Below are 23347 nucleotides of genomic sequence, written 5' to 3'. Positions count from 1 at the left end.
TGTTTATGCACATTCATGTTCTCATCTCTAAACTATTGCTTTTAGAACTCAATTACTTATCAATTGAAATAAAAGGAAAGGTAGCTAATGATGTAGGCTACATTCACACTATAGGTCAAATCCAATTTATTTGTCCATATGTGCCATGTAACTGTTTTTTCCAGTGTGAATGATTGAATTCTGATTATTGTAATCTGACCTCATCTACATGTACATATAAATGGGAAATCTATCCAACAACTGTGCAGTATGACTACAATAAAACAAACATATGCGAACAAGTAATGGTAAACACATTTACCTTGTTAGTACCACAGTGAAGCTATCGGGTTAAAATGTTGGCAGAAAATCCTCAAAATAGCCAAAAAAGTATGACAGCTCAGGTGTTCTTTTATAATAAGATTGTCAATGCAAAAGTAAGCCTGTTTTGTGGTTATTTGAGTGGGATAAAATGTAATGAGTCTAAAATGCGCCTGTGAAATTGTATTTTTTTTTATCTTGTTTGATTTTGACAAAGAAAATATCATTCAGGTTTGAAAATCTGTGTGAAAGGGTCCATTTGTGTTTCTGAACAGGGGCTTTGAGTTTGCCGATACTGTAGATCAGGGGTACACGTTACATTGATCACCAAGATGCTACTGGTAGATTGCCTCAGAGTAAGATCCAATCTGTTGGTTTTCCTCCGGGCCTGAACAATGTCTCGTTTGTATGTAATGTGCATAATACTCACACATTCTTTGAATACACATATCTGACTCTTTTAACCATCCTCAGGCTCTCACCAGGATCTTAAGTGTGGTGCCGACAGCGTCGCCTAACATAAATGACCTGTCACACCTGCTTATTATGGGATCTTTGATGTTGGACATATTAAGACCCTTGCCTCAATTCGGCACCCTGTGTTGGTAATATGGCACGTCTCAAATGGCCTCCCTCCGAACCCAGTGCAAAGTAGCTCCTTGAAAATTAGATCTTGGAGCAAAAAGTGTAACTTTGCTGAGTCTAAAAACGAAGTTCCTTTCTCTATTGTCTGGGCTGACCGTGGAAAGAAAAAAAAACACAATTCATGTTCAGATGTATCAAACATGACCAACAGATGTAAGTGTAGATGTCATCTTCGTGAGATTCTTACAAAATTACTTTAATTTAAAGGTTTCGAGTGCATTTTTCTTAAATGTGAAAATCCGCTGGGTTGAGTGAAACATTTGACGAGACAATCGATTACTGCTATTGGCATGACTGTTGTGACTTTTTCCCTTTTCTAGTTACACAAGACTGGTTTTAATTAAGTTTCTCTGAAATGCAAGCATAGCCCTAAAAAAATAAAATTGTGTTTCACTACATTACTATGGACAAAATAACTTTAATATACTTACCTTTTACTGAACACCCATTATATATTTGTGACGCCAACGAATTACAATATATTGATGCCTGCATGATTGTGTTACTTTTGTAAAAAGGAAGGAAACCTAAAGCCATAAGGGGCATGATTTGGAAGAGGATGAATAGTGAAATGTACATACACGTTGTGTAAAACTTAGATGGTTGCGGGGTGGCCTGAACTTCTGTGACAGTAGGGTCGCGGTCTAGGGTAGCTGTAGCCGCTGTCTGTTTTGCGTCAGTTTCCATCAGTTCCTCTTCTTTAAGAGATTCTGCAGCTTTTGCTGCTAACTTCGCAGACCCCCTACTAGAGCTTTGACCCTGAGAGGAAGATATTTTGACTCATCAAACTTTTATATTAATTGGCACAAGTTTAGAAACCACATTTCTGGAGTATTATATCTAAAATAACTTTATTACCTTTGCAGCAGGTGTTATAGATGTTGCCTTTCTCTCAACCTGACCTCTAGCATTTTGTACCTTTGGGTCAGAGAGGGACTTCATAGTGAGAGCAGCATGCTGAACAATGCAATCAGTGCCACAATAAACAGAGTCCTGTAATGCTGGGTTGGAGCATCCTGGTCCAATACACAAAGGACGGGAACAATTTGTCTCCATATCCACTGCAATTTCAGGTTTAGACTTTGTCTCCACTGTCAGAACCTTCTCTATGTCATTTGCCTTCAACTCGCCTTCAACAGTCTTCTGAAATCAGATTTGCATCTTAAAACCAGACCTCAATCCATCAATTTAAAAAAAACACAAAAACGACCAAGCTAAGTTACAAGGGCTTTGAAAAATTAGGATATTGCTATTGAGTGTACAATGACTGAAAAAAAAATGTGATTAGGGAAGCGGGCAAACCACAATCCAAATTAAATCCTAACCTTTTGGGACACCGGCTCCTGTTTATCCTCTGGTTGTTGAGCAGAAAGACTGAGTGACAAGCACACAGGAGAAATTTCTGGTTCTGTCTGAGGGTTACACTCAGACTGGTGATGGTTTATTTGCTTTGCGGTGCAAGGCGAGCAGGTGAACTCTTTACAGCCATCTGCCTCACTAACACCAACACAATCGCCATGGAAATATTCATGGCAAGTGTGGCAGGAGACCATAAACCTAGAGAGGGACACCAAATGAAGAGCTCTTAAAAGACTAAAATTTGGAGAATAAACAAAAACTCTGCCCAGTAGATAGTTTAATCTAAAGTTACCTTTTGTTGTATTTTTGCTGACAAAAGCTGCACAGAGCATTGGAGTCATGAGCCTTGGATTGTGACGAATCTGAATAGTCCTGATTGCATTTAATGGCACTGTTGCCTTGCTTTCTCTCGTCCACATCTGTATCATCATAATGGCCTAGCATTAGGTCAATATTCTGATCTACATCTGAGTCTGCAAGAATAAAGTCTGAGGTCGTCTGTTTAACAGAACTCAGCGTAAGATCAGTGTCTGTATCTATTGTATTAATAAGTATCACATCACTATCATAATCTGTCATGATGGTCTCAACTTCTACACCCTTAGTCCTGGCCCTGCCCCTTCCTTTTCCTTTACCCCTTCCTCTACCTCTTCCTCTCACTTTTGCCTTGCTTTTCCCCCCTCTGCCTCCGCCCTTGGCTTTAGAATGTAAGTGCTCCTTGATTTGCATCAAAGATATCTCATCACAATCCTCTTCTGGACTTGAAATTATAAGTACATCCTCTATGTCCATCTTTGCCACTTTATCGGAAGTAACACAAAAGTCGTAAGCAGTTTCCATGGGTTCAGACACATTTGTGTCAACTGGAATTTGTTGAGGAGGGATCTCTGTGGCATTGCCAAGTCCCAAATTATCAGGGACTGCCAGAATTTGAGACACTTCCGTTGACAAATCCTCATCCCCACCAAGAAGGGTGAAAGCTGTGTGAAAAGCAGAACCAACATCCTGCCACATGTTTAGGTCAAGACACCCTCCTGCAGAGGCTAAAGATGGCTTTGTCACTTCAGCAATGGGAGAGGATGGGGCAGACCACTCAAGAGCTGTTATAGCAGGACAAGTTTCTTGAGATTGGGCAGCATGGTCGTCTTTCAAGCCTAACGTTGTGCGTGTATGACGACGGCCCCTAACTCTCCGAAGAGGTGGGGGGCTGAGGTTTAAGTCTCCAACTTCTTCCAGAAACTCACGTTGAGCTATAGTTGATCGCCTGAAACCCCAGGATTTTCTAATCTGAGACAATCCCGGTTTATCATCCAAAATCTCTGCCTGGCCCTTCTGCTCCTCTACAGAAAAAAATAAAAACACCCACAAACAGTGATTATTGACCTTATCACAATTTCAGGACGGTCTGTCCACGGAATACAGTGTAAAATGTGTTTACCTGAGCCTGCAATAGTATCCATTTCTTCCACACTAACATCCATTGGAAAGATTCAATGCTGTCCAAAATAAAATATATTTATCAGCACACAAGCAAAATAATGAACCCATGCAACTCACACTAGAGGTGTGACAGTTGTTGAAAACTGTAGAGCAGAGTTGGCCAAGTCTGGTCCTCGAGAGCCCCTATCCAGTCTGTTTTTCACATCTCTCTCCTCTGCCACACCTGAATTAAATGATCAACTCATCAGCAAGCTGTCCAGAAGCTTCATACCGATCCCAATTATTTGATTCAGGTGTGTTGGTGGAGGGAGACAAGGAAAACAGACTGGATAGGGGCTCTCGAGGACCGGGCATGGCCACCCATGGTGTAGAGTTTACCCCAGGGGTCAAAAACTCCAGTCATTGAGGGCCTCTATCCAGTATGTTTTCCATATCTTCCTCCTTTACCACACCTGAATCAACTCATCACCAAGTTGTCCAGAATTCTGATAATGAATCTGATTATTTGACTGAGGTGCGTTTAAGGAGGAAGATATGGAAAACAGACTGGATAAGTGCCTTTAAACACTGGAGTTTGTGACCCCTGATTTACACACAAATTCTGAACATATATAATATACACGTACTTATGCATAGATATAGCTATACACACATACACACTGTGGGGCAAATATGCTTTTGGTAAGCCACCAACTGTTTTAATCCTCCTTCATAAAAAGATGAGAGGCCAGTAATTCTAATTATAGGTCTCCACTACAAAATATAGAGACAGAATGAGAAAGGAAAAAAAATACTTCAAGGTTTTTGAGAATTTATTTGCAAGTTATGGTGGAAAATAAGTATTTGGTCAATAAAAAAACAAGACAGAGTTCAGGATATCAGACACCAGCAACATCTTCTGTAAGAACCTCCTCTGTCCTCTACTTGTTACCTGTATTAATGTTCTTAAAATTATTAGCAGGGTAAAGGACACCTGTTCAGAACTCAAAACACTCCAAGTCACACACTAAATTCCACCATGGCCAAAGGACACCAGAAAAAGAGTAATAGACCTAACACCAAATTGGGAAAATGGAATCTGCAATAAGTAAGCAATTTGGTGTGAAGAAATCAACTTTGGGGGCAATGATAATCTCCCTAGAATCACACGGGGGACTTAGTAAATAACCTTCAGCGAGCTGGGGCCAAGGCAACAAAGGCTACTTTCACTAACACACTATGCCATTCGGGACTCAGGTGTTGCCATGCCAGCCAGATGTTTCCCTCTGCTTAAGCCAGTACACGTCTGAGCCCATCTGAAGTTTGCCAGAGAGGGTTTGCGTGATCCAAAAGAGGATTGACAGAAAGTCACACAGGTAGATGATACTAAAATGTAACTATTTGATATAATAATTAACGTAGGCATAACTGACGTCACAAAATTGCTCCGCTCTATAAGTTGTCATTTTTTAAAACCGTATGTTCTCCATTAGAGATCTACGAAATGTGTGATAAACATACTAAATATACTTTACCAACCCTCTTTCATATGTGGTTCATTCATGCCAGGTGTATCTCTTGAAATATTCCATATCACCCACAGAAACAGGAAATGCAAGACGCTGAATTTCACAGTTTGATTAGCAAACTAGATTTGCAACTATCAAAGTGATTTGGACACTATTGTCTTATTTAAAAACAATGGCAAACTTCTATTAACTTTTTATCCTAATTAGGGAATGCCCATAAATCTATGATCACATGGTGTTTACAGACAGTATTATATTTCAATAAAACTTCATATAAGGAAATTGTCTGTTGTGTTTATGAACAGTATTTGACTAAAATAATTATTTTAGTCAAATCCTTAACCGAAAACACTGGGAACAGATTTCAATATTGAACATTGTGTCGCCTAATTATTATGGCGATTAACATCCAATTATGCTCTCCCCGTTATGCACCTTGTATTTGGAATGTCTTGCTCAATCTGTGCCCTTTTCACCTTTTTAGAGGCAGTGTGGGTCACACATAAAAATAACAAAAGTATTGTAGTTAATATTCATTCATTCATTTTCTGAGTCGCTTATCTTCACAAGGGTTGTGGTGGGTGCTAGAGCCTATCCCAGCTGCTTTTGGGCACCAGGCAGGGGACACCCTAAATTGGTGGACACCCAATTGCAGGGCAGAAGGAGACGAACAACCATTCACACTCATATTCACACCTAGGGGCAATTTATAGTCTTACCCCAGCCAACATCCATGTTGGGATGTGGAAAGATACCAGAGTACCCAGAGATGATAGCCAATGCAAGCCCGAGGAGAACATGCAAACTCCACGCAGTGAGGACCCACCTGGGGTCGAACACTCGACCCCTGAACTGATGGTTTTGGCAACATGCCAAAATAACTTCCAGGGCCAACATTTGATTGTTGTGACATCTTTCAGATTCGAGTGTCCCGGCCACAACACGACTGCGTTGATTTTTTTTATGATTGGGCCTTCTTGTGGTAGCCAAAACTATTTTGTTTTAAAGGACCAGCTCCTCCTCCAAGGCCAAATGACTTATTGGCCTCAAATCTTCATATGAGGAACCATGAGACATTAGTCTAGATGGCTGTTTAAAAAATAAAATAAAAACCATTGAAAATGATTTTTTTTCTTTACCACCAACCTTAAGTTTGCTGGATTTCACTTTACAATGTGCATCAAAATTATTGTATTTGATCATTGTCCCACCCTGAATAGTCATGTGTGGGTAATTAGCTAAAATTCTACAGCCCACCTATTGGCGATAAAAAAGTCCCTTTTTATTTGTTTTCTGGCCGGTTCCTAGCAAGTTGAGTTTTTTTCCATCTGTTTCAGTAAATATGTTCAAAAGACCTTTGTCCTACTATATTTCGAAGCCCAAGTCCACGGGCTATGGCATCTTGCCACGGCAACCCATTTTATACAAAAAAAGGAAGTACTTTGATCTGACTCTTCGGAAGCATTTTCGGCCACATCTTCCTGTTCGTCCAACAAACATTTTGTGTGTTTAAAGAAATCGTACCAAATCTAGCTCAACAGCGCCACCTCTTAACCAAAGATGACCTCTCCTATACTATTTTTTCAACAGAATGCTACAAAGTTTGGAGACTCGATACTTTGTCCCAGACTGTATTAAAAAGTCTCTTGCGGCCATATCCCAAACCCTAGAGTAAGTTGGTCATCTCAGATGAAACTCAGAAATATTCGTTGTTTTTTGGCCATTTCCAGGCTTCATATTTGAAGGAACTCATTCTAGGGACTTTTTCCCAATCCACCTCAAAATTGGTGGGTCTGGCTCAGATCTGGGAGATCATAAGTAACCAAAACAGTGTAGTTCCATGATTGGGCATGGTCTCCACTGGGAATCTAAATCAACCAGCATTTTCCAACGTCCCAAACTCTACTAAGGCTGATGTTCAACCATTTAGATCTTTCATATGACTGAGAAGTGTCAGATGTGTCTTGGTTTTGTAGGTATGTGGCTCAACAACTCAGTGGCAGCCCCTTCATTTTTTCATTCACATTTTGAACAGCTGTAACTCGGCTGTAATTAAACATATCTGCGCCAAACTTCCTGCGCTCATTGAGAGTTGCCCTGAGCATGCGTGTAGGGTTATTGGCTAAAACTCCACAGTGCCAACTTGTGACAACAAAATGTAATTTTGACTTGGGCATGTTCAGGTCGTTGCAGATGGGGGTTTCTCCCCTGATTTTAAATCACTGTGGTCATGAGACCATTATCACACTATACTTTGGAAGCACATGTCCACAAAATGGTGTCTGTTGCCATGGCAACCCAGTCTTTGCCATGGACAAGAAGTACTTTTTGTGTGTCCCTAGTGATCTTGGGCCCATTTAGTACTACTTGCAGTTATAGTTCCCATTGGATTTATATGTTGCCTGACTACAGTGCTAATTATGTGTCAATGGGGGTGATGCATGCACTGTGCTTTGCTGGTGATGTAAATAGTACTTTCCTCAAGAACACCAAGTTAGGGACAAACCAACATTAAGATGGGACCAAGACTTGGCAGTCGAGACAGAGACTTTATCAACACGGAGAAAAGCCAAAGCAGAAGTAAACACCAGCGAAACCCTTCAAAGCGTGTCATGGCTGGTTCGATAATTTAAAAAAAAAACAATAAAAATCAACATTCATTTTTTAGGCAAAGAGAAGCCACGAAGTTCCAGCTCGAAAGCCGCGGTGCAATACATTAACATATTTGCCTACCGCACAAGGTTTAAATTTAGTGTAACGTAAGATTAAAACTTACCGTATTTTCACGACTATAAGGCGCACTTAAGTCTTAAATTTTCTCCAAAATAGACAGGGCGCCTTATAATGCGGAGCGCCGTGTGTAAGCTCTAAAGCCTGACTGAGAACACTTCTTGCCGACACGCTTCTTATATGGAGAGAAGGCGGACGTGGGTGGTGTCAGACGCTAAAGGCACGCCCCGTATCGGAGGTACCCGTATATAATGTGGGCATGTGTTTATTGCAAAACAATTTCGGTTTGGTTTCTAAGGCCCCCGAAGCAGCGGTGAAAAACCAAGTCATGAAAATGAACTCTGAGCTTGCCGTCATTCCCGCAGGCTTAACTGAAGCGCCGGGCTAGGTACGCCACTATTTGCGAATGGATTGTGGCCGCTTGGACGAAAGTGTCTGCTTGCACTGTTGTTAAAGGCACTAACAATAGATGCTTGAAAACCGCTGGACATCGGCATCAACACAGCTATACGAAGGGTGGCAGGCAGCGCCGGGCTAGTTACGCCACTATTTGCGAATGAATTGTGGCCGCTTGGACAAACGTGTCTGCTTGCACTGTTGTTAAAAGGCACTAACAACAGATGCTTGAAAAACGCTGGACATCGGCATCAACACAGCTTTACGAAGGGTGGCAGGCAGCGCCGGGCTAGTTACACCACTATTTGTGAATGGATTGTGGCCGCTTGGACGAACGTGTCTGCTTGCACTGTTGTTCGAGCTTTTGCCAAAGCCGTTATCATTTCTGTGAAGCCACATGGCAGTGACTCTGACAACAAAGAGAGGGAACCCAGCGTTTTAGATGAATCATTTGGACAGTTGTTAGATTCGGACACAGAAAATGAGGACTTTGATGGATTTGTGGGTGATGATTGATCAAAAAACGTGAGGACATTGTAAAATGGCTAAATAAAGTAGAACCGAACCCAGTTTTGCTCATGTTGCCTTTTTAAAAACGTGTTTATAGCGTGTGTCCGTATGTTTAAGCTGGTGTATGTTTTGCCATGCCTGGCTGCACCTTTAAATGCGGTGCGCCATATAGTCGTGAAAATACGGTATTTTTAAGTGTGTGAATATTAATCAGAAGTCAGCCCGGTGGCGCAATAGGTTAGCTCTGGGGTCCTGGGTTCAAATCCAGGTCACATCTACCTGTCTGGAGTTTGCGTGTTCTCCCCAGGCCTGCGTGGGTTTTCCCCGGGTAGTCCGGTTTACTCCGGGTACTCCGGTTTCCTCTCACATTCCAAAAACATGCATGGTAGTATGACTGGACACTCTAAATTGCCCCTAGGTATGGGTGTGAATGTGCATGGTTGTCCGTCTCCTTGTGCCCTGGATCGGCTGGTCACCAATACAGGGTGTCCCCTGCCTCTGGCCCGGAGTCAGATGGGATAGGCTACAGCACCCCCCGCAAACCTAATGAGGATAAAGCGGTTCAGAAAATGAGATGAGCTGAGAAAAAGATGTTTTCCCATTGTAATATCCTGTTCTTGGTTTTTTTCAAAGGGTGAGAATGGATTAATAAAAAATAATGAAATGTAAAAATGTTATTAATAAAAAAAATATTTATTTCATTTATATGGGAAAAAATAATTTGACATACAAGTAAATTGACATAGAGCTCGATCCTGGAACGCATTAGGCTCGTATCTCAAAGTATTACTGTATTTTTAGACCAGTAAAACTAATGCAAAAATAATCTAACCAGTAAATGATGTTTGTATTAAAGTGAAGAAATGTTGCACTTACAAACATTAAACGACATCAGTTACAATCATTAGTTTCTAAAGCAGGGATGGGCAAACTATTCCACAATTTTCACCAATCTAGTTTCCAAACAAGGGGAATCAGTGGATTGCAGTCAGGTTATTGAACATGAGTTGTATAATGACAATAAAAGCATTTAATTCAATTCAAAATGCAACGCTCAGCAATACACGAGAAATTCAACGAGAAGGCAGCCGAGGAGGAAGCAGCCACCATCGCAACAGCACAAATCAGAAAAAAACGGGGGAGAAACAAACTTTTCGACTTTGTGGGGAAAAACATCTTGAAAAAGTCTTCACGAGTTGTGCCCACTTTGACGACATTTGTCTTGTACATTTTAGATACATTATTAAAAGTCGTCAAAGTCAATCATCTTTGTGTATTTTTTTTGCCAAAATCTTTGTCAACCAGCACTACAGAAGCAGGTAAGAACCAGTTGAGTAAAATGGATGTAAAATTCCATTTCAAAGAAATCATAAAACGTTAATGTTTGTTGTTGATTAATGTTGTTGTTTGAATTCTTAATGCTTTGTTTACTAAATGTGTGTTCATGTTTGTGTGCTCTCACTATGTTGCATCCTGGTAGCTTTCTCTTGTTCTTATGCATTTCAACACGTAGATTTTGTATATATACACAGGTTATTCATTTTGTGACATTAATAAATCATTTTAGGATCATTTTCTCTCATTTTTGTGTGTTTCTCACATCTCTCTTATAAAATTGGAACATGTTGACCAATTTTAAAGGGTTTAGTTGGTAGTTGTGTGAGGACCGTGGAATGAATGTGATAATTTACATATAAAGTACTGCTCTACTTACGAAATTTTCAAGTTACAAAAAAAGTTCTGGAACCAATTCATTTCCTAAGTAGAGGGGTGGCCAAGTCCGGTCCTCGAGAGCCCCTATCCCTAGCCCTGTTTTCCATATCTCCCTCCTCTACCACACCTGAATCAAATGAGTAACTCATCAGCTAGCTGTCCAGAAGCTTCATATCTATCCCCATTATTTGATTCAGGTGTGTTGGTCGAGGGAGACATGGGAAACAGACTTGATAGGGGCTCTCGAGGACTTGCCCAGCCTTTCTGTAGCTGTATCGGGTGCTGATACCATTACTGAAGATCGGATTGGGACATCACTACTATGTCACAAAGTATGCTAGAGTTCATTCAAATTTTACTCTACAAAAGTGGCCGACCAAGTCAAATTTATGTAAAGTAGTTTAGAATGCAGTGGTGTGCCGTCAGGGCCTTCAGTGCCTTCTCTGCTGACCTAAGAAATATCTGAATCACAGATTGACGTCAATTATATTTTGCCCATTAATACTTATTAAATAATTCCAAATTGTCTGTCAGCTTCCTTTCATTGCTTTTCCCCTGGTTGCTCTGCTTCCAGATGTGTGTTTTCATATTGAAGCATTTAACCAATCACATTTCAGCCATTATTTGTTGCCAGGGTCAGAAATCTGCCTCAAGGCCTTCACAAGCAGTTCTGCAGGCTCTGCTGCATTAAACAAGCGTCATTTTCCAGACTGACTTTTCCAGAAAAAAATGGACATGATTAAGAAAGGGTGGTCAACTCCGAAGCTAGCAAGCCTGTTACAACCGGGAAAAGGGTTTGTCCGCCACTTTCAGTTCGCCAACTACGAGCGCTACTCCTGGCTCACGGGCTCCGAGGAACACTGCAAATTATATTCCTGGGAGTGCTTTTTATTTGCCACCGATCGACATGTTTTTTGGAGCAACACTGGATTAGCAAATTGGACTTGTTTAACCAAACCAGCAACGAGACACCAAAGCACTGCTGGACACTTACAAGCAAAGGTGCTCTCCAAAACTTTTGGGAGTGGAGTTACAGTTCAGCGAGCAAGTGCGCAGGGAAACGGAGCGCCACAACGAAAAGGTAAAGAAAAATAGGAAAATATTTAAAAGTTTGATAGACTGTAAACTTTCATTTTCGGGGATACAATGAAAGCGCTGCATCCCCAAACGAAGGAAATTATGCGGAACTTCTTTATCTCATTGCTGAGAGAAACACGGATTTACATTACCACTAATAAAGTGTACAGTGGCACGTCAGGCAAAATACAAAACAACCTGATCACTGCTATTGCTGAAGTGATGGAGGACGAGATCAGAAGGGAAATAAAAGCACTGTTTGTCTCTGTAATGGTGAATGAGTCTGTGCGGTGTGCTGATGGATTTAAAGCACATCTGGATGATTTTGAAATTTGTTTTTTTTAGCATTCAGACGTGCTTTTTTTCAATACTACAGACCAACAAACTGGATGTAGTTTTGTCCTGCAAGAGTAAAGGAGTTTTGTGACACAGTTGAGGGCGAGAGGAGCCGGTATGAGGAAATCTACGAGGCGACTGAGCGCAGTGCGGGTGCTCCAAGCACACGAAGAGGTCAAGCGCAAGGTTCTCACGCGCACTACCACCAACTCTACGACAGGATTCTGGACAATATGATTTGCCATACGCGGACCAGATTTCAAGAACAAAAAAGACTGATGTTTCTCTCCCTCCTCGACCCGCAGAAGTTTCGGGAATACCAGAAAACTTTCCCACATGCACTGATTGTAATGTATGCCATGGATGATTTTACAGGGAAATCTCCCACTAATCTCATTGACTTCCTTCAGCAGAAAAATCTGAGTGAGCATGGGGCAGCTGTACACATTAGTGGGTTTGACAGTGACCATCCCCATGTCTACTGCTTCTGTCGAACGGACATTTTCAGCCTGAAACAGAATCAAAACTTATGCCAGAAATACAACAGGACAGACTCGACTGTCAGCATTAGCTTTGATGGCGATAGAAAAGAACTTCTTGATGGACCTGAAACGCACGTGTAATCTGTACGACAGAGTAATTGAAATCTTCTTGAGGAAAGAAAGGATGGATTTTGTGTATAAATAAAAAGAATTTTTGGTGAGTAAAATATGTCTATTTTCCTAAATAAGATTTCTTTTTTTTTTGGTTATTATTGATTCTTTCTTATATGTGTCGCAGCTGTAGCTGCATTAAAGGTTTTATAGCCATAAAATACTTATTGAGGGTTTGATTGATTCACACACAGCACTACTGAAGGCCTAGGTGTGAAATGCACGGCCCGCCACTGTTAGAACATAAACATCCAAAACTGAGAATTCAATTGTTCTGTGGTCTTATTTGTGAACAACAACAAAATTTACAGTAAGCAAAGTAAAAAATCTTTGGGTACGAGTCAAAAGTTGATGCAAATGGAAGCGATCATCGGCAGGTCACAGGAAAGTACGCATCCCACAATCCCCAACACACGTGTGCAAAGGACCAATATGACAGATAACTAACTCCGGTGAAGTCAAACTAAAATGAATAAAATGTTGGATTGGGCAAAATCAAAGACAACAACCCTGACAAAATTGAATGAATAAAAAATATATGAGTCGAGGCACTGTCCTGCCAGTGCTAGGATTCTGTTGACGTGTGCCATCTCTCAATCACACACCTGGTGCGGCTAATGCATGTTTCCTCTATCAACACAGTCATGTATGTTTGAACCATCCGTGCCACAGTACAATTATGAAGGAGAAGAGCGTGTTTTAATGTTTTGAGGAGTCTGCAGCAATACAGTACAGTATTTTGAGCATTTTAAAATCAATACGCATTAGTCTGCACACATCACATTTTAAACAGCAAATTTACATCTTTAGTGTAATGTATAATACGCTGAATAATAAACACAATGAGCTGATGTACCTGAATATTTTAATAAATGCACAATGCCCATTGTTGTGATGTCATGGCTGTCAGGGGAGCTGATGAGGTGCAAAACTGCAGCAGAAAAATATGCAGGAGATTATCTCTCATTAGCCAGCATGAATTACATGTGAAGCCCTATTGCTTCTGCTTGAAGTTTACAAAATGCTCACTCGGTGCAGTGAGGGGAATCGGGGATTCGAGCCATTTATGTCGGAAGAGTTGCTTGCTATACCCACATTAGTAAACTGCAGCGTCAATAAACTTTGAGAAGGGGAGGATAAAAATGTCCTTTTGCAGTTCTGTACATGTCTATCACTATACTGAATTACCGCAGCGCTTCACTTTCACAAACAGAGCATATCCCCTTTTCCAATAGATGAGCGGGGGATCCCGTAAAATAGGTCATTTGTGTGGGTCTTAATAAAATCAATTTGTTTCATTTTTCAACAGTTTACATACCGCCACCATGTTATTTCGTGCATTGTGGGAGCTAGGAAATGTGCATATTAAAAAGCTATGTGATTTTGGTTCTTCAAAACCAGAAAACTGAGTGACTTATATAGTGATAGGGATGGGCCAGAAAGAAGTGATGACCCTCAACTGCGGTTCATGGCGGCAACTGTTGGGTGTTTTAGACCCATCTAAAAAAACAACAACAAAAAACTCCAAATATCAAGCCAAATGAGTTTCTACTTATAATTAAGAAACTCACTTGTTCTCTGCTTGTAGTAGGCCTGAATGATGTCTCGTTTGAACCAAGACATCTGATATGCGCATGCGGAAGACTCACATCGCAGGACGTGCGGTAATTTTTATTATTAGAGGTCAACATTCGACATGGCATTAATGCTCTTTTAATGGGGGCTTTATGCTCTCTCTCTTTTTGCGGACAACAATTCTTAAGGCCGCCCTGCAACATAAACAAGCATTGACAGCCTCTATATTGATATAGTGATTGCTATAGATATGTATTGATCCTGGACTTCAAATGCACGAAGTCTCCCCACCCTAACTTGTCTCCATCTCCTTCCCCTCCACTACCTGTTTCTCCTAAAGAGATAAAAACATGAAGTTAGATCACTGTTTAAATTTGAAAGAAAACTGTTAAGTTAACATTTTTACTCAAAAATAACCTATTTGGTAAATGAAGTATTTCACAACACTTTTTGAGCTGAGGCACACTCTTGGCATTGAAAAAAATCTCAAAGGACACCACCAGCTGAAAATCTTAAAATGTTGAAACTCCGCAGTTAAAGTCCATGGACCCCGAGTACCTAATTCAGGTAAACATAAAAAGAATGAATTAAAAAACTTTAATATCCTATTTTTCCAATCTACTTCCCCTAATATTAGTTCAATACAATGTAATATTACGTCGCCAAAAACACTTCAATTTTTAGCATCGCAATATATCGCAAAAAATCGCAGTGGCAGCTTTTCCAATATCGTTCAGCCGTAGCCAGCGCACATGTTTTCAGCACTTGTTTTCAAACTTTTTTTTTTCAAGAAAAAAAAACTGTGATATTCAGTTAAAATAATGTTTTACTGAATAAATATTGTATATACACACCTGGAATTAAACTGTGAGGACCTGCCTTTGAAATGTTGTCGTCACTGCCCTAGTGTCCCATATTAGTGTTCTACATGCATGGGTAGTTGCCCGTGACCTGTGTGACATCATCTCACCATTTTTCTACTTAACTATTGCAGTTGTGACAAGACCTTGCACAATCAACTTTAAATTTGTGTTTGTGTGAAATAAGAATCCTTCGAAAACAATTTAAGGCATATTGACACCTGCCCTGTCCAGGGCATATTTAGGCAAACCTAAATAATCTGAGGGCCTTTTGGGCTAGTGTGCACACAAACAACCGGTTGAAGACCTCGAGTGTTTCATTTCACTTCCCTGCGGACCACTGTGCAGTTCACTTTTTGAGCGAAAGTGACCGACCGGACCGTGTTTCGGACTAAAGTTGAAATCCCACACGTTTACAGATAACAGGCTCCCGTGGCCACAGGCAGTATAGGAAATTTTATTTGATAAAAACTACATCAGTTCTATGGAGTGGTGAGGAGACAGAATGTCTAGAGATTCATTCATTTACTGTAGTGCTTATCCTCACAGGGGGTGCTGAGTGAGGCATATCCCAGCCATTATGGGCAGCAGGAGACACTCTGAAGGCACCCAATAACTGGGCAGAGAGATGTACAGTCGTATGAAAAAGTTTGCCCACCCCTGATCATTTTCTAGATTTCCTTTAGAAATCACTGGTTGTTCAGATCAGCAATTTCAGTTAAATAGGTCATTTCGCAGACAGACAGTGATATTTGAGAAGTGAAATGTGAGAAAAGAATCACTAAAAAAATTACTACATCGATATTTAATAGATCCTACTTCTGCAGGAATAACAGCCTCTAAATGCCTCCCATAGGTTCCAATGAGGGTCTGGATTGTGGTTGAAGGTATTTTTAACCGTTCTATATAAAACATCTTCAGGTCAGTCAGGTTTGATGGTTTCCAAGCATGTACAGATCACTTTAAATCACACCACAGATTTTCAATAATATTCTGATCTGGGGACTGAGCTGGCCTTTCCAGAACGTTGTACTTATTTCTCTGCATGAATGCCTTAGTAAAATTTGAGCAGAGTTTAGGATTGTTGTTTTGTTGGAGTATCCAGCCCCAGCGCAACTTCAACTTTTTACTGATTCTTGAACATTGCAAGTATCTGGTGATATAAACTGGAATCCATGCAATCTTCAACATTAACAGGATTGCCAGTAGATGCACTGGCCACACAGGCCAACATAGAGCTGGGAGCGATATGACAAAAATTGTTATCACGATAAAAAAAATTCTGTCGATACCGATAATTATCATAATAACTATCACATGTTTTTGAAACTTCAAACTTCTGTGAATAAGTAAATAAATTATTCATCCTTATTCTAATATGGAAGTAATTATGTTACCTTTATAAGAAAAGAGAATATGAAATAAGATGATTTTAAAAAGTATTATTGTTGTTTTGTTGTGCAATATAGATAAATAAGGAAACTTCCTCCTTAGACTATGCAAAGTAAAGAATAAAACATGCTGACATTTTGACAGGCATCTTTATTTATATAAATTTGCCTTCAAACCAAAAATTGTTGTGCAATATGAAATAAGCAAAATAATCAACTGAAGACATCCTCACCATTGGCAAGCAGACTATTCTCAGCCATACAGAGTAAATTTACCTCACATGGCCATTCTCAAAAAAATAAAAATAAAAAGTTGGATTTACTCACATATATGCCACATGCGCATAAGCCGCACCCTTAAAATTGCCTTAAAATTGTTGAATTTTTCAATTTCTCACGTATAAGCTGCCCCCTGATTCAGTTTTCACCTACATATTTATGTTTTTAATAGGGAGTACAAATGTGTTACTTTTAAAGGGAAAATCTTCAGAAAAAATATCACACGTATTTCTGACATACTGTATGAATCAAAAGCATATTATTAGGGTCAATATCATAAGTTAATATGTCTGTCTTTTTAAATGCAAAATATGAAATTGTTCTATTTGAAAAAAAGAAATAAGTCTATCTTGATGAGAACCCGATGCTTTTTAATGACATAAATTACAATTTTCTTACCAGAAGTTTAAGATGTTGTGGCGGCCAAATTGCTTCTAATGTCGAAATATCTCCATTTTTTTTCAATGGTTCATATTGCTGCAATAAAGAAATCCCTCAAATATCGCGGCTTCAACTTTTGCGGTTTCACTACATCGCAGATTTTTTTCTGGGTGAATTTATTTATGTAAGTTCATAAAAAATCCACGCTAAAACTTGCAGGCGGAAACTTGCTACTAGGACTCGGCACATTTTTTTTTTTTTTTTAAATAGGGGTGACCCTACTTCGCGTTTTTTGGTTTATTGCGGCCATGTCTGCTCTACATTAACCGCGATAATCGAGGGATTACTGTAGTTGTCACTTTCAAACAAGAAATAAAAAGAAAAAAATCAAAGCGGAATTTTGTTTTATTTCATAATCACAAATGTACAATCATTTCTTTTCTGTGTTCTGAAACGGAGGGTGTGAACGTAGACAAATTCAAAAAGGAAGTCTTGGAATGCGGTGTTCTTCCGCCATGCATACCACCTCTTTTGTCTAAATAACTCCATTTTACTTTCATCAGTCCACAGGACCTTATTCCAATATTAAACTGGGTTGTCCAAATGTGCTTTGACATACCTCAAGCGACTGTTCCTGGCATGTGTGCAGAAAAGGCTTCTGCCACATTACTCTCCAACAGCACCTACTTGTGCAAAGTGTGCAGAACACAGTGATACCTTGAGCTACGAGCTTAATGCGTTCCGGTACTGAGCTCATGTCGATTTACTCGTATCTCAAAACAACATTTCCCATAGAAATGTACTAAAAACAAAATAATTCATTCCAACCCTGTGAAAAAAACACCAAAAAACAGGATATTGGAATGAAAAACATTTGTTCTAATTCGCCATCTATTAACAGAGTAACAAATAACTAGTGGTTATGATGTTTAATAGTACTAAAATTAGAGGGATTTTGCGGAGGGAGGGATAGAGAGAGATGTTTTGCACGGCAGCGCGCTCATACCATACACAAATTTAAATGACCTTGGATTACAATACAGACACTCAAAAATAAATTTAATCTAACCTTACACTAAATGTAATTCTAATTTTGTTTTAAATGTTTATACCTTTCTTCTCCCGGATTGGATCTATTTGCCTCGCCTCCACCCAGACTTTGAGCTGCAGTTTTTAAAAGGAACATTTCGAGGGTTGTTTGCTTTTGTCTTCCCTTTAAAATATTCCGAAAATGATGCGCACAAATGTCCTCACAGTAGGATAACACATGCCCACTTGCCAACGGGAAGTAGTATACTCCTCTCGTATTGGCGAGCAATCTCCACCACGCATACACCATTCTGCAGTCACAGGGGGGGAAAAAACCTGAAAAAAATGTAACGGTCCGCCCAGTGCTCAGACATTTAAACGAGGGAGTTGCGTCGAGAAAGACAGTGCCCATAATGTTCTCATAAGCAGCTCCGGGTAGGCTGTATGCTCGTATATCAAAATTTGTCTCGTGTCTCAAGGTAAATATTTGCTCAAAATTTTACTCGTATCTCAAATTGCTCGTGTCAGGGCACTCCAATGTCAAAGTATTACTGTACTTGAATGATACACAGTGACACCATCTGCAGCAAGGTCATGTTGTTGGTCTTTGTAGCTGGTCTCAGGGTTGTGTGACTGAGCTCAACATTCATCACCTTTGCTTATCTGAGAATTTTCTCGGCATGCCTTAACTAGAACTGTGCCTATGGTCTTCCATTTGCTCCCTATTTCTCACAGTGGAAACTGACAGCTTAAACCTCTGTGCTAGGTTTTTGTATCTTTCCCTTGAACCAGGGGTACTTAATACGTCGATCATGAGCTACTAGTCGATCGCTAAGGTACTATTGGTAGATCGCATGACAGTAATTTGATCCAATCAATAAATACAATAACCTTTTAAATGAGACTTGAGCTGGGAAACAGCGCCATCGCAAGTTCAAGCATGATTCATATCTGCCTACACTACTTTGGGTCCTTACTGAGCTTTGTCATTGGCCTGAATAAAAGGGTAGATCGCGCAAAGTTTGAGCACCCCTGCCTTTACCCATGATGTTGAACATTCTTTGTTTTCAGGTCATTTGACAGTTGCTCCCATGTTGCCACTCTTCAGAGAAGATGCAAAGAGAACAACTTGCAATTGGCCACCTTTATGTAATTATTGCACTTTCTGTAAATCCTATAAACTTCATTTCACTTCTCAAATATCACTGTTTGTCTGCTATGATATATTTATCTGAAATTGCTGATCCGAACAACCAATGATTTATAAAGGAAAATCACTTTTTCATATGACTGTACAACCATTAACACTTCTCACTCATATTTAGGGGAAATTCTGAGTGTTCAAATTTCCTACCATGCATGTTTTTTGGATGTGGAAGGAAACCAGATACCCCAGAGAAAACCCAGGCAAAGGGAGAACATACCAACTCCACAGAGGAAGTTCAGATCCCACGGGTGATATAAATCTACACCTCAGAGCTGTGAGGCGGACATGCTAACCACCCCTCCACGGCCGTAATCCACCTACCATCGCTACAATATTGAATCAGAAGGAAAGCGAAAACTCTGTGGCATGGCCTCTCTGTTAAAACAATCAGATGGAAAGACTGTATCTCCTTTTGAATTCAATTTAAGGCCAAGTTATTTTGAATTTATAATTTGTTGCTAAATACATTTTTCAAAATGTATGCAGTCTAATATTACAACAATTTCTTTTAATGTGCATAAAACTAATTACCGTATTTACTCGCATTTAAGCTGCACCGTGAAAGTTGCCTCGAAATTTTTGAATTTTACAATTTCACGTGCATAAGCCACCCCCCTGATTCCCAATTTTCATCTCCACTTTCAGGGTTTTAATAGGGAGTACAAATATGTTACTTTGAAGGGAAAATTTAAAAAAAAATCATCACGAGTCAAAAGCACATTATTAGGGTCAATATCATAAGGAAGTTAATATGCCGGTCTTTGTAAATGCAAAATATCAAATTATTAAATTAGAAAAAACAAATAAGTCTATCTTGATGAGAACCTGATGCTTTCTAATTACAGAAATTACAATTTTCTTAGACGTTTAAGATGCTGTGGCAACCATATTGCTTCTAATGTCAAAATATCTCGATTCTTTCGATATTACTCCAATAGTTATCACTTTCGAACATGAAATACAACGGAAAAAAAATCAAGGTGGAATTTTGTTTTATTTCAAAATCAAGGCTACTCGTGTCTGGCGAAAAAAATGTAGAAGGCATCGCCCCGAGCTCACCAAGTTGGCCGCATCCCGACCTCGCTAAGATAGCCGTGCCCTGACCTCGCTAAGCTGGGTGTGCCCCGAGCAAGCAGTTTATGCAAGATACGTTTTTTTCATGAATTGCATTTATAGACGTCAAAATTAATTTAGTTTAGCGTTTTATCTGTTTATCTATTCTCCATTTTCAAATAAATGACCGTATCCGCCGCATTCGCTGTGTCGTTCTCCCCGCAATGGCATTGTGAAATCGACTTAGAAAATCAGTGAGTTGTGTGTTCATTCAATTACTTGTTTAACTTTAATAGAATACAATTTAAATAAAAGAAGAAATTATTTTGTGAATCAATAATCATCCCCAAAAATAATCGCTAGAGTTAATCGTTAGACTAATCAACTAATTGTAAAGATATTAGTCAGGAGAAAAATAATCATTTTGTGGCAGCCTTGACGCACCAATCAAGGCAATGGTTACGAAACTTCAGAGAAAGAAAATTTAGCAATATATATCAATGAAAAGGTTGATTGCAACCATCAGTTGCTATTTGCTTGACTGGTGGTCAATAGTAAAAAAATAATTCTCTCTTCAAATTAGGTCAACCTTAATTTCATAAGCCGAACTGGGTTACGCAAAATGTTAAACAGTGTTTTGGCTCAGTTTTAACTGGTTCTTCATTGGATCACGTGACTAGTAGAGCAGTCTGGAACCTCTTTGTGCCATTAGGGCACATGTGTCAAACCGATTCTGCCGAGGGCCGAATCGGGTCCTGGTCGTTGTTCCAACCGATCCAGTGCCGACATTTTAACCAATCAGGTGTCTTCTAAAATAAGTAGCACCCGACTTTAATTAACTGATTACACTTGCAAAAGGTATCCTCTTTTCATTCCAACTCAACAAGAGTCTTGTTGAGTTGGAATGAAAACCTGCACCCACTGTGGCCCTTTGACCGGTTTGACACCCCTGCATCAGTGACTGGCAGTGACAGCAACATATGTTGCCTGTCATTTGTGATATGTCTACAGTGCATATATTTTTAAAGTAAATTGTTGATTACACATGGTAGTGGGCTCAGGAATATCGCATTGGGTGGCTTGCAATCGTTATGTATCATAGAAATGCAAATACAAAGGTTTGTCAGCCTTCCATATTATATTTCCTTTTAAAAAAAAGTCATAACATTAAGCAGCAGCTAAAATAAACTTATCAAAAAGTGTAATTTTGAATCTTTAGAAGTTAGGGAAAAACCACATTCACTGCGCATTGAAAACATGTATTTCTATTATTTGCATGGATTCACAGTCACCCAGGTCATAGTAATCAACTGGGCTGTCCTGTTTCACATTTAAAAGGTTTCTTCAGTCCGACAAATTTTTGGACAAAAGATGTTTGTTTTTTTTAAATGTACCCTTTTCTAAAGTAGACAAGTCCATATATTCATTCATTTTCTGAACCGCTTTATCCTCATTAGGGTCGTGGGGAGTGCTGGAGCCTATCCCAGCTGACTCCGGGCCAGAGGCGGGGGACACCCTGAATCGTTGGCCAGCCGATCGCAGGGCACAAGGAGAAGGACAACCATCCACACTCACACCCATAACTAGGGGCACTTTAGACTGTCCAATCAACCTACCGTGCATGTGTTTGGAATGTGGGAGGAAACTGGAGTACCTGGAGGAAACACACGCGGGGAGAACATCCAAACTCCATACAGGTGGACCGCCCTGGATTTGAAACCAGGGCCCCAGAGCTGTGAAGCCGGCATGCTCACCACTCAGGCACCAGGCCGTAGACAAGTCCAATGGGTGAAAATTGTACTCATCAGAGTCAGGATGCTGTTCCAAGGACACAGGTTTCTGAAATGGTTCTGTCTACTCAGTATAGATTAAAAAAATAAAAAAGGTAAAGGGACCCATCAGAAGAACAAAAAAGTATTTTGGGGGTGGGAGTGAGCTACCCAGTTGCCTTGATAACCCATTGCTGACTGACCATCCAGTAACACTCAGAAGAAACAGTGGTGATACTGAAATATGAAATTGTGTAAAACTGAAATATTAACTAAATGTTTACCCGGATAGAATTCAACTACTGATAAAATAAACAAATGCATTAAAATGAGACCTTGTAACTCTGAAAATGCAAGAAATGTTATCAGCATGAACTAAAACTACTGACATTATCCAAAGACAATGCGTGGTCAAAATGGGCAATTGCAGTAATCTCTGTTGCATTGTTGTTTCAGTGTGATTATTCAGGTTTATAGTTAGCAGGTTTTAAATATTGGAGACCCCCTATCTACAATTTCTGAAGTAGTTGTACTGCACCTCTCTGTATTCTTAGTTGGCTACATGCCTAGAAGCTACTTTGACTTTTGGAAGTGACAACACAAGAAATTAATATTTTCCGGCTTATTTCCCCGAACCGTCAAGTTATTAGATCAACAAACCGGTAGATTCGTGGCATGACCGTTACGACAATACGCTGAAGATTCGGGGGAATTTATCAAGGAAGAGAAGCGTCCTTGGGCCATATTTAGTTAAATTCAACCCAAAAAAATGCAGTTGAGCAGACGACATAGAGTATACAGCTAGTTTAGCTAACGCTATGGATAGACCCAGGTCTATCCTGTTAAATCTCCTGCTAATTGTATTAAGACAAATCTAACCTTTAAACGGCTGTGAGATGTTTTGCATGGACCCCATGAGGAAATCTGAACGCATACCTCCGACAAAAGTGGATTATTTTCCATCTAAAACAGGTACTATCTTGTTAGGACAACCTTCCATTTTGTTTGCCCTTTTATAATTTCGGGATTATCGCGAGAACGAGAGTTGCGGGTACTTCTACTTCCGTTTCGGACCAGTCACGTGGGAGGTCATGACATGGAAATTTGCGTAACATGGGGTAAACAAAACAGCAACA

General features: G+C 39.8%; 1 protein-coding gene and 1 long non-coding RNA gene across 2 annotated transcripts in view; both read right to left on the bottom strand.

The window, feature by feature from the left end:
* Positions 1-23211, bottom strand: part of LOC144078634 (uncharacterized) — a 46202-nt gene extending 22991 nt beyond the window's left edge. The window contains exon 1 of the long non-coding RNA XR_013301282.1: positions 23148-23211. This is a non-coding gene — a long non-coding RNA (uncharacterized LOC144078634). The remainder of the gene's footprint in view (positions 1-23147) is intronic.
* Positions 110-23229, bottom strand: LOC144078575 (uncharacterized). Its single transcript, XM_077606797.1, has 6 exons — positions 23091-23229; positions 3743-3800; positions 2597-3644; positions 2271-2502; positions 1804-2088; positions 110-1704 (listed from the first exon to the last, which is right to left on the bottom strand). The coding sequence occupies exons 2-6, from the start codon at positions 3783-3785 to the stop codon at positions 1339-1341; spliced, it is 1974 nt and encodes a 657-aa protein (XP_077462923.1). The 5' UTR covers positions 3786-3800; positions 23091-23229; the 3' UTR covers positions 110-1338.
* Positions 23230-23347: the final 118 nt, after the last annotated feature.

This window comes from Stigmatopora argus, chromosome 1 (genome assembly GCF_051989625.1).
Source record: "Stigmatopora argus isolate UIUO_Sarg chromosome 1, RoL_Sarg_1.0, whole genome shotgun sequence".
NCBI classification, from domain to species: Eukaryota; Metazoa; Chordata; class Actinopteri; order Syngnathiformes; family Syngnathidae; genus Stigmatopora; species Stigmatopora argus.
This window is presented reverse-complemented; position numbering and strand designations above follow the sequence as displayed.

Bases quoted from the DNA above. Each gene is read 5' to 3' on its own strand.
- LOC144078575 (XM_077606797.1), bottom strand. From the start codon at position 3,785: ATGGATGTTAGTGTGGAAGAAATGGATACTATTGCAGGCTCAG. The intron at 2,503-2,596 runs GTAACTTTAGAT...GTCCCTCTCTAG, and splicing joins CAGCAAAAATACAACAAAAG to GTTTATGGTCTCCTGCCACA. The intron at 1,705-1,803 runs GTAATAAAGTTA...TCTTCCTCTCAG, and splicing joins CTATAACACCTGCTGCAAAG to GGTCAAAGCTCTAGTAGGGG.